Genomic DNA, 17,315 nt, shown 5'->3' with positions numbered 1-17,315 from the left:
AGCCACTGTGTCAATCCATCTCATTGAGGGTCTTCCTCTTTTTCACTGACCCTCTACTTTACCAAGCATGATGTCCTTCTCCAGGGACTGGTCCCTCCAGGTAACATGTCCAAAGCACCTGAGACAAAGTCTCATCACCCTCACTTCTAAGAAGCATTCTGGTTGTACTTCTTCCAAGACAGACTTGTTCGTTCTTCTCATAGACCATGGTATATTCATTCTTCGTCAACACCGTAATTCAAAGGCACTGATTCTTCTTTGGTCTTCCTTATTTATTGTCCAGCTTTTGCATGCATATGAGGTGATTGAAAATATCATGGCTTGGGTCAGGCATACTTTAGTCCTCAAAGTGACATCTTTGCTTTTCAACAAGTTACTTAGCTTTTAAGATTCAGTTTTCTCATTTGTGAAGATAGTAGTAACAATTTCACAGTGTTATGGTATTACATAAGATAGTGCATTTAAATGCTTAGCATGGAAACAAGTGCTTAATAAGCTCCTACTATTAATCGACTAGATAGCTCAGCCTGAAGCATACTGCCTAGCAAACAAATGTTTAGTGCAGCTCTGGCTCATTCATTCAGAAAAATACTTACTGAGAACCTACTATGCATCAATCTCTGTTTGAAGTTGTAGAAATATAGTTACAAACAACGCAAAGTCCCTGACCTCACAAAGTTCATCTTCCAATGAGGAGATAGACAATAAATTAAGCATACAAAGATTGTCTCAGGCAGTGGTAAGAGCTATAAAAACACAGAGAACAGTAAAGAGGTGCTGGCAATTTAGGTAGGATGGTCAGGGAGGGCCTCTCTGTAGAGGGATATGTCAACAAAGACTTGAATGTTGAGGAGTTGCTTGTACCACCAGAGGGAACAGCAAGAGTAAAGTCCCTAAAGCAAGACAAGCTCAGTGCATTGAGTGTGTTAGGTGGAGAATGGATGAATTTCCACAGGATATGAATCTCTCAGAGCATAATCTATTTCTTATTATAATTATTTACAAACATGTCTGTCTATACTATCAGTTCCTTGAGGGCTGAGGATCATGTTTTATATTTATTTGTAATCTGCACAAGTCACTCAATCAGCAAAAGATAATCAGCTTCAAGGACTTAACTTTTGCCTTTCCTGACTATTAAACAGTAAAATCCAAAAGGATTCTCGGCACAGAATAAGCACCATCTAATGAGACATCCCTGAGTAACTCCAGCCCACAGTGATCTTGTCCTTCCTTGAACTTATAAAACGTGTACTATCTGTCCTACGATTCCAGTAGTAGATTCTATTACTCTTATAACTGTTCCCTAATTGTTCAATTCTGGTTTTGTCTACTCCCTCTATGATGTCTTTGAGAAAGTTCCAAATTTTGCTTTACTTCAGTATGTTTCTTTACTTCTCTTCATAGGGACTTGCACAATGTGGACATATAATGAGAGCTAAAACACTAGAAGCACATTTTCCTGTAAAACTTTCCATCACCAAACCATTTTTCAACTTCAGAAAGCTTATTTTAACATCAACAATTAAAATCCACAATGCATATAAAAAACTGCCAGTGGTTTAGCTTTGCTGAAAATGCTCAACATACTCTATTAAGTCAGGAAGGCCTCTGTAGATGTCTTCATCATTGATGCTTTCTTCTGTCGGGAAGGGCCTAAAGGGGAAAAGAAACAACATGGGTGAATGAGCAACAACCATGCTGGGCATTCACTGGTCTGTAGATCAGTCACCATGTCTAACACAACATCTGGGGCTCCCTGCAAAGTGTCTTCCCTGAAGCTGTGTCTGGGGTCCCCCAGGGAGGTGCAGAACCTGCTACCCCAAGTCATCCACAGCAATTACCACTGCTCACCGCAGTCACATGTCCAATTAAAATTAAAAAAACTCGTTGCTGTCAAGTCATTTCCAACTTATAATGACCCTATAGGACAGAGCAGAACTGCTCCATAGGCTTTCCAAGGTTGCAATCTTTATAGAAGCAGACTGCCATAACCTTCTTCCATGGAGTGGGTGGTGGGTTTGAGCCACCGACCTTTCGGTTAGCAGCCGAGCACTTAACCACTGCCCCACCAGGCCTCCTCAGTGTGAAACTGGGGACATATAGATGTGCTTATCTCATCTCCCATCTGCCACATGCCTGCAGGGTCCCCGCAGAGCACCCAGTGCAGCTTCTCAATTCAGAGAACAACAAGCAGCTGTGCAGGCACCCTTGCCTTCAGCACTGCCTCTTTTCAGCTATGGGATCTGATCCGAATGACGAATCATTTGGGAACAATCATCCTTCCATGACTCAGTTCAAGAGGATGGATGAAAATTATCAGGAGACAAAAATACTGTGCCCTTTGTGTTTGATTATTGACTCTGATGTATTATTCTACTCAGACTTTAAGGTGTTTAAATTATACCTTTTAGTTTCATTTATTGGACAAATGAGTCAACCGAACCTCAGGGACAAAAAAGTTGTTTTCCTTGTCCCCTGGTGAAAGAAAATCACACTTTAATTTTTCTCCTAATCCTATCCATTGTCTTCCCTGTTTACCTCATGCCACTATATACTTTTTCATAACACCAACATAATCCCCTAAATTTATGCCTAGCAAAAATCACAGTAATTGTGATAGTGCCAAAAGTTTTACTCTTTCTTTACATGCAGCCAACATGTCATATGTTTTGTAAAAGCTTATAAGAGGATCCATCAAGATAATCACTAAATAAACCGAATCCTTTGCCTTCAAGTTGACTCTGACTCATAGCGACCTTATAAGACAGAGCAGATCTCCCCCATATGGTTTCCAAGGAACAGCTGGTAGATTTGAACTGCTGACCTTTTGATTAGCAGCCAAGCTCTTAACCACTGCACCACAAGTGATCCAATCTCTAAATAATTATACTGAAGAGCGGAGTTGCACATTAGTTTAAGTATAAATCTAATACTTAAGACATTTGAGGAACCTATTTTTCAAATAAATTAACGTGTGAGATGTGCCAATGTTTCAAAATTTTAAAAAATTAGACACATTTCATCATACTTATTAGGAAACTATGTTTTTCAAATTAAAATGTGTGAGATGTGCCAACATTTCAAAATTTTAAAAATGTAGACACATTTTATCATACTTACATAACACTACAAGTCCACTGTAGAAAATATAGATAAAAAGGAAAAAATAAAATAAACCCTTCTGGTGTATATCCAGAGCCCTGGTGGCACAGTGGTTAAGTGTTCAGCTGCTAACCAAAAGGTTGGCAGTTCAAATCTTCCAGCTGCTCACTGGAAACCCTATGGGGCAGTTCTACTCTGTCCTACAGGGTTGCTGAGTCGGAGTTGACTTGACAGCAACAGGCAGAACAGGATGTATATCCTTTCAGAATTAAAAATATATAAGTTCATAAAAATTAAGTCCTACTGTTTCAAAATCTGTTTACATATTACAACATAAAATATATTTTGGCATGGAAAGATATTTATGTAATGAAGAAGAGATTACAAAGTATGGAACATTTGTCTAGTCTGTAGCCTGCTTCTGTAGAAAAGCTGCCAAGTTCATGGCCCACTCTGAGAAAGAGTCTACAGGGTATCCTCCCTGAGGACACTGTGCTTTGTACCTAGTGACAGGGAGCCTGGCCAGTGCTGATTAGTCCTTTAAGCAGTACTTAGATCTTCTCCCTTAGAATGTGAATGTGAGCTAGACAGAGAAATGGAAGAAACAGAGGCAAAGGGTCACAGAGCTCCGTAACTGCTGGAGACAGGAGTATGAAACCCTGAAAAAACAAGGTAAAAAACAAAATCTTTTCCATTTCCATGAAGTCTGGCTGTGTGGCTAGTGAGACTTTATTACCTAATGATATTTATAATTCATCTTTATTGACAAACCTAACTTGAATATGTAATATCTGAAACAGAAACAGCCCAAAACAACATTTACATCGCCATGCTCACTGACTGCATAATACTCCATTGCACAGAGATGACATAATTTACTTAACCAACTTACTTCCAAGTTTTTCTTTTATTACCAAACTTTCAGTATACATTCTCATGCTCATATCATTTTAGACATGTGCTATTATTATTAAACAAACTCCTAAAAGCTATGAGTTATTGTTATAGCTTTTGATGGTAATAAAACACTATACAGGAAACAAATGTACTGTAACATCTTTCAAACCACTTATTTACTTAAGCATTTGTGTTTGTCTTTATGAATCATATGTACAGAAATGTTGGAGGACTTTAAAGAAAGCACCACATCAGTGACAGTCACTAGTGAATTGAGAACAATGTTTAACCCATGTGTAGTTACTCTATGAATGTATCTATGTATGTAACTCTATGAATAAATTCATACTTGCTCAATAATTTTCTAATATATAGCGGGCAGCTATATACCAAGCAATCTGCATGAGTGAGATGAGGTCCTAGTACTCATGGTGCTTTGCAAACAGTAACCATTTGATTAATAACCATTACATTGAACTGAATGGATCACATGAGAGGAACAGGTCCCACAGAGGAACAAACTTACCTGATTCCAGTGGCCAACGCTATAGGTGTTCGAGAAAGTCGCGATAGTGCTTCTATAACCTGAGAAAAGAGAAAAGTGTTAATTGGCCATGTATTTCAGAAAAGGTAAGTTATTTTTATTCTAAAACACTAGTTTCCCCCATCTAATACTAACAAAGGCAGCAGGAAGATAAATTTGCAGAAGCCAAAGAGATGCAGTGGGAGGAGCCTTGACTGGGAAGTATGTACACCTTGGTTACAGTTTTGCCCCCTCTTAACTTTAGCACTGTAAGCAGATTACTTAACCCAGGTGGGCTGCAGTTTCTTATCAGTAAAACAAGGAGTTAGACTGGGTTCAAAGTTCTCGCTCTCGTATCTTCTATGCCTACAAAATCTGAAAGATCCTATAAAGTTGCACTGCCCCACACAGTACCCACTAGCCACATGATGCTCTTTAAATTTAAAGTAATTACAATTGAATAAAACTAAAAATTCAGTTCCCTAGCTGCACTACCCACATTTCAAGTGCTCAACAGCCACATGTGGCTACTGGTTACCATACTGGACAGCACACACATCAAATATTTCCATCACCACAGAATGATGGGCAGCATTGCTGTACAGCCGTGTGGGCTCCTGAGCTTTACGACCATTAGCCGTGTAACCTTGGGTGAATTACTTAACTTCTCCGGGCTTCTGTTCCTTCATCTGGATAATGCCTATAATAACAGTCCCTACTTCATTGACTTGTAAGGATTAAATAAGTTAATACATGTAAAATATTTACGTGGTACCTATTTTGCATAATTATCAACTTTAAGATAATTGCCTGTTCTAATTCGGAGTGTTTTTCAGGAAAGAGATTTCCTAAATCATCCTTGATTCTCTGTTTCAAAGATTCCTCATGAAAATCTTCAGCAGCTGAACCTGAATTTGCCACGCCATGGTTTTAGCATCAATGCCTACCAGTTTTACCTTCCTTCAAACTTTTATACTGAAGATCATCTGCTCAAAGACTGAGGAAGCTAGTGACATAAAATACATTTTTTCTCAAAAGAAAAGGGTCCTCAAATGCTGAGAAGGGAGAGTGTTGACATGTCGTGGGGTGGTTAACCAATGTCATAAAAACAATACATGTTCTGACTTTTTAATGAGAAACTATTTGTTCTGTAAACCTTCATCTAAAGTACAATAAAAAAAAATGTATATATATATATAAATACATTTTTCTCATACAGCCTATTTCTATGATAACATATCTAATTTATCCTAACTCTCAAAATGAAATGGAACAAAATTTAAAGAACTTCTACTACCAGGTCTACTCAGAATGAGAAAAAAAAAAAGGTGGAGAAAGGCAAAAATCTACCTCTGACTTGAGGTAATCTTGTTAATTCCTCATTTCAATGATAGAAACATAAAAGTCAAGCCTCCAGGACTCTGCAGAAGCCTAGTAAGGGTATTAACCACACATACACTGCTCTCTTACTACTTTAAGTAGTACAGTGTTCTAATTAGAAACTCATGACTCTGGAGTAAGAATACCTGGTTCCACAAGTTTCTAGCTAAGCTTACCTTTATCTTACCTTTATAAGTCTCTGTAAAATGGGAATAATAATAGCTAACTACCTGCTTCATTAAATTATTTTAAGACTTACCCACTGCTGTTGAGTTGATTCCGACTCAGTCTGACCCTATGTGGCAGAGTAGAACTGCCCCATAGGGTTTCCAAGGCTGGAAATCTTATGGAAGCAGATTGCCACATCTTTCTGGTGGGTTCTAACTGCCCACCTTTTGGTTAGCAGCCAAGTGCCTAACCACTGCACAACCAGGGCCTCTTTTTTAAGACTTAAATGAGATAATGCCAATCAATGCTTATCTCAATAAAAATGTGAACTTTTATTGTTATACGAAATAAAATTATTTTTATTATCATATAGAAATAAAATTTAATTGCACGCTTTTATGCAATTTCTTCTGGTTTAACTTGTGTTGAACATTTGGTATCAAAGCAAGACACAGCCACCCAGATAAAACTTGACATCGATTAATTCACCATAATTAAGTGATAATAAAGTTTAACTATGTCTTCTTAATTCAGTGAGTCTGAAGATTGTGAATGAACAAATATTAACAAGTTTAACAAAATAAACTATTCAAAATAAAAATAACCACTTACTGAAATTCCAAAACTATGGATTATTGAGTGAAAAGTTTAGTGTCTGGAAGGTTCTGGAATAATCTGTGGAATAGTATTTAGACCCATGAATCAGCTGTATTGTATTGAATTTTATCCTGATTTGGGACTGTTATAAAGCTACTGGGTAAAATCTGCCTCATATTCTAAGTTACACTGTGATCCCAGCAGTGTCACTTATTTTATTATTGCTGTTTTATTATATACTTCAGTACTGATGTATTTTATTCCATGGGGATATTGTCTATAATAATTATGATGTATCTACCCAATAAGAATATATTTTCTGTTCCTTGCCCCGCAAAATAACCAAAAACTATTCATACCCTCTCTCCAAAACTACAGCAGAGCTCAGCTTTCATATAAATGTCCACCAGAGGGAGCCGGACGATAGTGTGCTACGTTCGTCCTAAATTCAATGTGTTTATGAACTACAATCTTGAAAATCAATGAGCTGAAACTAACTGTTATTATTTATTTTACAAGGGTTATTTACTACTATTCAGTAATGAAAAACAAATATAAGTATACAAATTCTGCGGATGAAGAGGGTGGATGGATAACACGTAGCATCTCTGAAAGTGAATCCCTCTGAGGACTACCACTCAATTTTGGTCTATCTTAATGTACGAGTCCATCCATTAACTCTGGGTTTAGCCAAAGAAAATAAAGACTGTTTAGTCAATGTGGTGTTTTTAAAACAATGTTTACTCTATAAAGGCGGAGTGTATCCGGATTTGGAATAGACAAGTATACAAATTAATGCCAGATTCCCAAGTCCTCTGTGTGCAGATTCTGATCGGACATTAGAAACATTCATTCAGGAACATTTAAAAAAGAAATGATTTCCAGAGAATCTAAGGAGACTACTTTCCATGCAATATATTAATTTCCAAACTGTTACCTCAAAATAATATGAAATCATGGACATTAACTCCCAGAAAGGGGGCAGAGAGAATAAACAGAATGTTTGCAAAGTAACAGGCCACCAAACAACTATACTAAATTCCTGTCATGGAACTCTTTCCTTTACGTACTTCAGTGGGTAAGAGGAATAGCATCTGTAAAGAAATGAAAAGAATTCTGGATAGAGTAATCTATGAGGGAGGCCTGGTTTCAATTCCTGGCCGATGCACCTCATGCACGGCCACCACCCACCTGTCCGTGGATGCTTTCATGCTGCTGTGATGTTGAATAGGTTTCAGTGGAACTTTCAGACTAAGATGGACTAGGAAGAAAGGCCTAGGGATCTACTTCCGGAAATCAGTCAATGAAAACCCTATGAATCACAGTGATAATAATAATAATCTGCAACCGATCATGAGGATGGAGCAGGACTGGGCAGTGTTTCATTTCATGGTGTATGGGGTACCCATGAGTTGGGGCCAACTTGACGGCAGTGAAACAACATGGGAGAAGACAGCAGATAAGGTGGAGAGGTGGGCAAGGGCTTCTGCACGCCAGCTTTAGAAGGTGGATTATATTCACAGTGGACTGATCCACTGTGGAGGTTGAGGGAAGAACTCAGGATACTTGGGAAAGTTGGTAAAACACTTGAAGGCAGTCAGCTCCAAAACCGTCGGCTAGAAAGCCTCTAGCGTGCTCCTGAGCAGAAAGCTCTCCTTCTGTGTCGCTCTACATGCCCGATCAGGTACGTCCTGAGCACGGCAAGGCTGCCCCTGCCTGCAGATAGCCTTCTCTGACCGTCTCCCACAGTCTGGGTCCTCTGTGTCCTCATAGGGCCTGGAACATTAACTCTAATCTAGATTCTATCACCTCATGAAAAATAAAATGTTACTGGCTTTTAAAAATGTTTCAAAAGAATACATGTTTATCGTGGCAAACTGAAATAATTTAGCAGTACAGACAAGTTGCCTCTTCCCTCACCTTCTGCCCTGAGAGAACCATAGCTGAGAATCTGGTGTGAACCTTGCAGAATTTTTCTTTTTCCCTTTTATTATTATTATTTTAAGCAATGGATTCATATTATACAAGTTTTTCGACACAATGCTTTTCTCAGTTAACAATACAGCACAAAGAATGTGTCAATACAACACACATTAAAAACCACGACCAAACCTGTTGCCGTTGAATCAACTCTGACTCATGGCAACCCCAATGTGTTACGGAGTGGAATAGCTCCACAGGGTTTTCTTGGCTGTAATCTTTATGGAAGATCGCCAGGCCTTTCTTTTGCTGACTACTGGGTGGGTTCAAGCTGCCAGCCTTTAGCTTAGCCAAGCACAGTTTGTGTCAACCAGAGACATCACTACATATAGATGTAACTTTATTCATCTTAATGATTGTGTAACATTGCAGTGTACGTATGTAACATAATGATTTGGTCATCCTCCTAGCAATGAACCCTCCCAATATTCTGCTACTAGAACAATGACACAGTTAACCTCCTTGCCAAATCTCTTCAATTGTGTATGGGTATTTCTATAGGAAAGAGCCTTAGATGGGACCACCAGGTCAAAAGGCATGACCTTTGTTCTTCAAAAAGTCTGCATGAATTTATACACCTCTGAAGAGACCATAATAAGTCATTCTATTAGTCTGTTCACTTGTCTGTCTCTTCTACCTAACAGTAAAAATACCTTAAGGGCAGGAAATCATATCACCTCTCCACTGTTATATTCCCATTACCTAGTTCACAGCCAGGCTCACTTAACACAAAAATATTTCATTGGTCAAACAAATGAATGAGTAATACTTACCTTGCAAAACTGTTATGAGGATTAGAGATAATATGTGTAAAGATACATAAAGGGCTTAGCCTAGCACAAGTGGGAAATAGATAAATAATTGAAGAAGGAACCCATTATGAAAATTAAATACTAAGTACAAGAAAGAGTTGCCTGTCTTCTCAAACCTAGAGCCAACATGTATGACAGTACACGCCATCAAAGTTTTCTGTCTCTAATGATGATCGTTATTTTGTCTGAACTCTTATTCATCAGTACTTTATTTTTAACATTCCATTACTCAGTTTAAAAACCATGAAATAAAACAGCTTTCAAAATCAGACTGCCAACATCATAAGTTGATAAAACCAACCAGCTGTAACTATTCTCTTTATGAGACCATCTGGCAAATCCCCACTCTTTGCTTATCTAACACATTAAACCAAAAAAAAAAAACAAACCCATTGCTGTCGAGTCGATTCCAACCCATAGCGACCCTATAGGACAAAGGAGAACTGCTCCATAGGGTTTCCAAGGCGCGGCTGGTAGATTCGAACTGCCAACCTCTTAGCAGCTGTAGATCTTAACCAGTGCGCCACCAGGGCTCCATCTAGCACATTGTGGTCATTGTTGTTAGGTGCTGTCAAGTCAGTTCCGACTTATAGCGACCCCATGTACAAAAGAACAAAACACTGCCCGGTCTTGTGCCATCCTCACAATCTTTGGTATGCTTTTGCAGCCACTGTGTCAATCCATCTCGTTGAGGGTCTTCCTCTTTTTTGCTGACCCTCTACCAAGCATGATGTCCTTCTCCAGGGATTGATCCTTCCTGATAACATGTCCGAAGTATGTGAGATGTAGTCTCACCATCTCTGCTTCTAAGGAGCATTCTGGCTATAGTTCTTCCAAGCACACTAGTAGCTTGTAATTAAAACAAATCAGCCATGCAGAAGCACTATGTTATAGCTCCTTCTAAGACCCAGTTAAGGAAGCCACAGCCATGTGAACTAAGTGGAGGGAACCATGGACATGGGCACGCAGCTCTGCTGAGAAGTTGCTAATTAATGATGGCTTTATCTTCTTGAGTTCTCTGTTCTGAAGTTTTACTTCTTTACTTATTCCCTAATCCAGGGTGTTTTAAGATTCTTGAAAATATACAAATAAAAAAAGTATGCCTCATGTTGTTATTATTAGGTGCTGTCAAATCAATTTCAATTCAGTTCAACTCTGTTACCCCAGGTGACCAAGCAGAACTGCCCCATCGAGTTTTCTAAGCTGTAATCTTTACTGGAGCAGAATGCCAGGTCTTTCTCCCCCACAGAGGCTGGGTGGGTTCAAACCACCAGTCTTTCAGTAAGCAGCTGAGCGTTTAACCATTGCATCATCAGGGCTCATAACAGGCTTAAATACAGGCTCCAGCAAGCATAACGAAAACAAAAAACCTGTTACCTGTTGCTGTCGAGTCCATTCTAACTCATAGCAACCCTACAGGACAGAGCAGAACTGCCCCATAACGTTTCCAAGGAGTGGCTGGTGGATTCAAACTGCTAACCTTTTGGTAAGCAGCCTGAGCTCTTAACCACTGTGCCACCAGGGCTCTAAGCATAGGTCTGGGAAATTTGGCTCAGTGGAAAAAGTCAGGGAGCCAGGATTCAACAGGAAGTCCTGGGCAAGTGCCCCTTACAGGGGGGGTGGGCTCTGCAAAGGCCGTCAGAAGCTGCAGGTTTGAGCCCCAAGTGCCAGGCAAGCGCAGCGGTTCAAGAGGAGCTCCACAGCCTTGCAAGCACCATGGCACGGGGTCACCATGCAGCAGCAGGAGGCTCCAGGACAGGGAGGCTGCCTCGGGGTCCCTGCAGGCTCAGAGAAAAGCCTCATGAGGTCGTGGAGAAAAACTCAAGCCCCAGAGGCGATAACTGGGAGTGTGCACCTAGAAGTGCCGAGCAAATTCAGACAAAGCCATAGCATAGGCCTGTGGACTTGGGCAGCTGCAACTCAGAGGCCAAGTATGAATGAAGCACTGGATGCCAGATTCACTGACCACTGGCGATAAGGTCTAACTCTAAACCCCACCAGATGGTGAGTTTCAGACTAACAATATATTTCACCTTAACTCTCCTAGGAAATCAACAGAACTCATTATCTTCATTTTCTTTGCAATTCTAATTTCACTCAGTAAATCACCCCATTAGGATGCACTGCAGCTTAGTGTCACTTCTAGCAATACATTTTAGAGATTTCCTAAAACATCGGATTGTTGCCGTGCATACTGTGGGATGCTGCTGAAAATAGTTCCTTGCGTCTCCTCTATGGGCAAAGTAAAGCACTACCGCCAGACACAATGAACAAAACATTACGCACACGTATATGTATATATAAAGGTATATGTATATGTACAAACACACACACACACTGTATCCCATCTCAAGAAACTCAGGGACCTCTGGAAGCCCATTCATGTATTTCCTAAATGCTAGCTAAACCTCCTGCTTTGCCTATAAGAAAACCAAGGCCCAGAAAAATAAACTGATTTGGCCAAAGTCAAAAAAACAGTAATAGCAGGATTGGTTCCAGAACCCAGGTCCCTTCTCTTATGTCCAGGTTATTGTTCTTTCCCTTCCGTCACTTTGTGAATTGCATGCATTTACTCAGTAAACATCTACTGAACACTTACTATATAGTAGATACACTCCATTTGCTGAGGGTACCAATGTGGAGATTATATAGCTCTTGCTTGCAAAAAACCCACAGTCTATTGGGAAAGACCATAAGGATGACACATGAACAACAAGGTACATCCACAGCCCAGAAGAGGGAGTGAGGCCAGCTGTGTCCTCTCAGCTTGCAGGATGGAATGAGGGAGGCTCAGAAGGCTTCTTAGAGGAGGGAACCGTGGGCTGTGTCTTAAAGGGCAATTGGGAATTTCCCAGACCCTTTATTTGTCTGGCAGGTTAACAAAGGCTTGATGATACTAAACAAAGAATTTCTAGGCAAGAACTACTAATCTCTGGCCCTAACCTGTCCATCATCAAAATGTACTGCAGCAAGAAGACTTTCATATACTAAGCCGACTCCTTTGGACCTTAGCCTGTAAGCTTTTTGTAGTTGCCGTTTCCCAGATTTTTTTTTTTTTTTTAATTTGGATAAGAGTGAATATTTTGAAGTTCTAAGAGAAATGAGGTCATTAAGCACATCTTTTTCTGAACCAAGCTGAACTGTGCTTGTCTTCAGGCATTTCCATACAACCATGGTCTTGCCAAATGACGGACTGCATTGGGCAAATCTCCTGCAAAAGACCTTTTTAAAGTGTTAAAAAGCAAAGATGTCACTTTGATGACAAGGTGCACCTGATCCATCTTTTCAACTGCCTCATATGCATGTGAAAGCTGGACAATGAGAAAGGAAAACCAAAGAAGAAATGACACATTCGAATTGTAGTGTTGGTGAAGAATATTGAATATACCATGGACTTCCAGAAGGACTAGCAAATCGGTCTTAGAAGAAATACGACCAGAATGCTCCTCAGAACTCAGGATGGGGACACTTCAGCTTACTTATTTTGGACATGTCATCAGAAAAGACCAATCACTAGAAAGACACCATGTTTGCTAAAGTAGAGAGTCAGTGAAAACAAGGGAAACCCTCAATGAGATGGATTGACACAATAGTCACAACAATGGATTCAAACATACCACCAATCATGAAGATGGCACAGGACTGGGCAGCATCTCATCCTATTACACATAAGGTCATCATGAGTTAGAGCCCACCTGAGGGGAACTAACAACATCACAGCCTTGCCGTCTCTGGGTTCTTGTCCTCAGCACTGAGCCTCTGAAAACCCCCAACAGAGCATCTTTCCCTTAGAATCTGTTTCTCTTGCCTATTCCCAATGATCCCACAATCTCACTCCTCTCCTTCACCTGGCTGGACATTGGGAAAACTTTCTAGACTTGTAGTTCTCCCTCAAGCCCCAGATCTTAAACATTTCAGAACTGTCAATCTGATCACACCATCTTCACCTCCACCTCAAGGTTCTTAAATGTTACCCCTCATGCAAACAGTTCAAATCATTATTTATCAGTATACTCAAGAGTCTTCATGATCTACTGCCTTCCTCCCTTCCAGTTTTATTTCCTACCACTTTTCCCATCTCCTGTGATCAGCCATACCCAACCACTTTGTCTGCTGTGCTCCACACAGAGTCCAGAACCATAAATTCTGTGAGCATAAAATTCACATTGCTATAATTCACAGAGACTATTTCAAAATTAAAACTTTCATACTAAGAGGTAGGCAGAGAAAAGCAAACTGGTGCCAGCAATGCTGATTTTCTCACACCAAGTGAGATTGTAAAGCTCTTTTCTTATGCATTGTATTAACCATCTCCTGTGTTCAAATACCGAAGCAGAAAAATAAAAAACCAAACCAGTAGCCATCGAGCAGATTCCCGCTCATAGTGAACCTATAGGACTGAGGAGAACTGCCCCATCGGGTTTCCAAGGAGTGACTGGTGGATTCAAACTGCCCACCTTTTTAGTTAGCAGCTGAGCTCTTAACAACTGTGCCACCAGGGCTCTGCCAAAGCAGAGGAAACCTGAAATTAATCAGTTAGAGTAGATGTCTGGAAGCACCATTCCCTAGTTAGAGGTCAGAACGAATACAAATACTCACTGCTTCTCCTAAATACATGCCAGTCTGTCAGGGTGTGTTGAACTTAGTAGGCAAATAATCAAAAATTTAACTGTTAGTACATAATTTCAGTTTTGAAAGTGTAATCATATTTGCAAATCATTCCCTGCCTTTAAATAGAAAATAGAGGTATAATCTACAAAGATTATGTGGCAATTTTAATTCAATACCAAGAATGGGAATTTAATTACTCACTGTTACCATTAGAGTAACTACCTAGCCAAGCGGCTGAGGTTATGACAGACAATGTCATTCCCAGCTCACCATTGTAGCTTTCCCACGACTCCCTTTAAACAGACATGTCCCATGTGTTAGTGTTAGGCCAGAGGAGGCATTGTTTATTATTATTACACAAGGTGATCTGAAATAGATTGGGAGCCTTTGACAAGACTTAAGGGACTTAGAAAATTTAACGACTTTTCAAAGCTGTCCACAAATCGTACAGCTGGGTCAAAGTCAAAGAACACATTTTCCAAACTCGGCTCACTTTCAAAGTCACACCATTTGCTTACAAAAATCTTAGCTTCCTGAATGTTGTCCCCACGGCTATTACCGCTTTAAGGGATGCAATCGCATGGCGTCCAGGAACTAAAAGACAATCTCAGAATTATAGGCTCTGACCGTGGAGAAGAACATGGCCCTGATTAGTAGCCTGGAGATGCCCAATCTCTAGTTCCAGTCTCAGACTGCTTACAGAAAATAATGAAGTGTCTGTAAATTTTTCTCATATTTCAAATCACCTAACAGAAGTAACGCCTTTGCCTACATGACTAACAGATAAAAATGACAGTCTTTAAAAGTCCCCTTGTTTTGGCTGGTTTAGAGGCCTGGGGGCGCAGTGGTTAAGAGTTCAGGCTGCTAACCAAAGGCTGGCAGTTCGAATCCACCAGCCACTCCCCGGAAACCCTACGGGGCAGTTCTACTCTGTCCTATAGAGTGGCTATGAGTCGGAATCAACTCAACAGCAACAGTCTTGGATTGTTTTTATTTTTGTTTTTGTTTTTTTGGTTTTCTGACTGGTTTGGTAACATTGGTCATTTCTCACTGCTTAGAAGTGCCGATTTTTATCTATGTTCGAACAATTAAAGAACAGGTAAACTTATTCATTATTACGTAAGAAATGTAGTTTCTGGACCAGCACTGGCCAAGAGAACTATAATGCCACCAGCCACACACGTAGTTATAAAATTTTAAGAAGCCACGTTATGAAACATAAAAAGAAATAACGAAAATTAATTTTAATCATATATTTTATTTAATTCAATATAATGTATAATTTATCATTTCAACATATAACATAAAAATGGAGCCATTCTGCATTGTTTTATTCATACTAAGCCTTTAACATCCAGTGAGTATTTTACAGTTACAGCTCACCTCCATTGAGACTAGCCACATTTCAACTGTTCAACAGCCATAGGTGGTTTATGGCTACCATGCTGGAAACCACAGTTTTAGACAAACCCTTCAGAGCATTCAGTGCATGAAGGGCAAGGAAACAGACCCTAAGTGGTGAAAATACTCAGCCAAGCCCCTCATTTTACGTGGTGGCTAAGAGTAGCATGACACCCCATGACACTCCTTGATGTGGTCGAATCAGAGTTAGAGCCTACACTTCTGAAATGCCACTGCCCTGTCTAGTAGACCCAGGAGAAGGCCCGCAAGACCCTGAAAAGGAGGCGGAGAGCCCCGGAGGGAGGAAGAAACTACCCCTCCACACAGGACTGATGTACTTCCCATTTTCCCACTGCGTCTGTGTGTCAACTGTTTGGTCATTCACTTACTCCATCTACAGTCACCACCCAATCATTCATCACCAACCATATCCAGGCTTGTCCCTGGGACACTTACTGTACAAGCTGGACAAGTCCTCAGTCCCCCAATGAGCTTGCAGTTGAATTGGGAGACAAGCAAATAACCATAAAAATACACGTATACAATTACCCAAGGTAAAGAGTTATGGAAGAAAGGCACACAGTGCTGTAAGAGAGTGTAAGAATGGAATGTGCCCTCATCATGAGTTCAAGGAAGGCCTACTTGAGGAAGGGACATGTGATTTGGGATCTGAATTTCTGATGGAGTGATAAGGCCTTCCAAGTCAGCATTTTTTATACAAGAGCATTAATGTTTTTGGTATCTATTATCCACTTCTTCCTTCCATTTGTTTCTAAGCCCATCTATTCTTGTGGTTCCTCCCAGAGAGGGACATTGAGTTCCAGAGAAGATCAATAATCTCACCAAGGTTTAAGAGCCATTCTGGGTTGTGGTAAGAGTGGACTCCCAGAAATCTGCCTCTCAGCACAGGGCTTTTCCCCTCTGACTTGGCAGAATTGATCAAACTTGACAAGTTGCAGTAACTATTTCCTATGTATTCTAAGATGGGTTAGAGCCAGATTGCCAATGGCCCTGAATGCTATATTAAAGTTAGAATTTTATTCGATAGGCCATAAGGAGCTAGGTAAGGTGTTTAAGGATGTGAGTAACACAATCTAATCAGCTTTCTAGGATAACTGTGCTGGCAAGGTCAACAGCTTAACTAAAAGGAAGAGAGAGTGGTGGGTTGGAGACCAGGAAGGAGAGACAACTGCAATAATTCAGGTGACAGAGTACATGGCCTGACCCAAGGCAACACAATGTAGAGGGGGGAATGTATTCAAGGGCATTGGAAATACACTCAACTAAGGTAAGACAGATGACAGACCCAAAGACACACAAACATCGTTCTCAGATGTCCAAGACAGGTGATTCTCAACCTTGGCTGAATGTTTATTGAAAAACACCTCTGTCCAGGTCCCACCTTCAGAGAGCATGAATCAAATAGTCTGTAATGGAGCCCAGCATCATCAGCATCTTTAAAAAGCTTCCCAGGTGACTCTAATATGCAGCCAGGGTTGAAAACCACCGGCTTAGATACCAGGATGGTTTTCTGAATCCCTGGAGTCAAACAGAATCAGTGTTTTCTTCATTCTTTAATTTAGCAAATACTTACTGGGTGCCTACAATCATTAGGTACTAGTTTGATTCAAATCTCACAAAAATCTATCAGTTATATAATACTATTTTCATTTTACAAATGAGAACCTTCTAAAGGTCAGAGAGATGAAGTAACGTCTCAGAACATGGCAGGCAAACGGTAGAAGCTGGATTTGAATACCCAGCTCTAAATATCCAGATCTTCCAAAAGTAGGTAATGCTGTTAGAATGCCAGTACCTTTAGATTTGGGCCTTTAATTGTG

The 17,315-nt window shown here is 40.2% G+C and overlaps 1 protein-coding gene across 5 annotated transcripts in view; it reads right to left on the bottom strand.

Annotated features, from left to right (window-relative positions):
• The window catches only part of VAV3 (vav guanine nucleotide exchange factor 3), a 444,185-nt gene that overhangs the window by 226,905 nt on the left and 199,965 nt on the right, over window positions 1-17,315 (bottom strand). For all 5 annotated transcript variants that reach the window (XR_002825862.1, XM_004388054.2, XM_023742207.1 and 2 more), the window contains exons 3-4: window positions 4,529-4,587; window positions 1,591-1,656 (exon numbers count right to left, since the gene is read on the bottom strand). Coding sequence is in view for 4 of the 5 variants with exons in the window: in XM_004388054.2 (XP_004388111.1) it covers window positions 1,591-1,656; window positions 4,529-4,587 (125 nt within the window). In the remaining variant the exon portion in view is untranslated. The remainder of the gene's footprint in view (window positions 1-1,590; window positions 1,657-4,528; window positions 4,588-17,315) is intronic.

Source organism: Trichechus manatus, unplaced genomic scaffold, assembly GCF_000243295.1.
Source record: "Trichechus manatus latirostris isolate Lorelei unplaced genomic scaffold, TriManLat1.0 scaffold00204, whole genome shotgun sequence".
Taxonomy (NCBI): domain Eukaryota; kingdom Metazoa; phylum Chordata; class Mammalia; order Sirenia; family Trichechidae; genus Trichechus; species Trichechus manatus.
The sequence above is the reverse complement of the archived record's forward strand: the minus strand, read 5'-3'. Positions and strand labels throughout refer to the sequence as shown.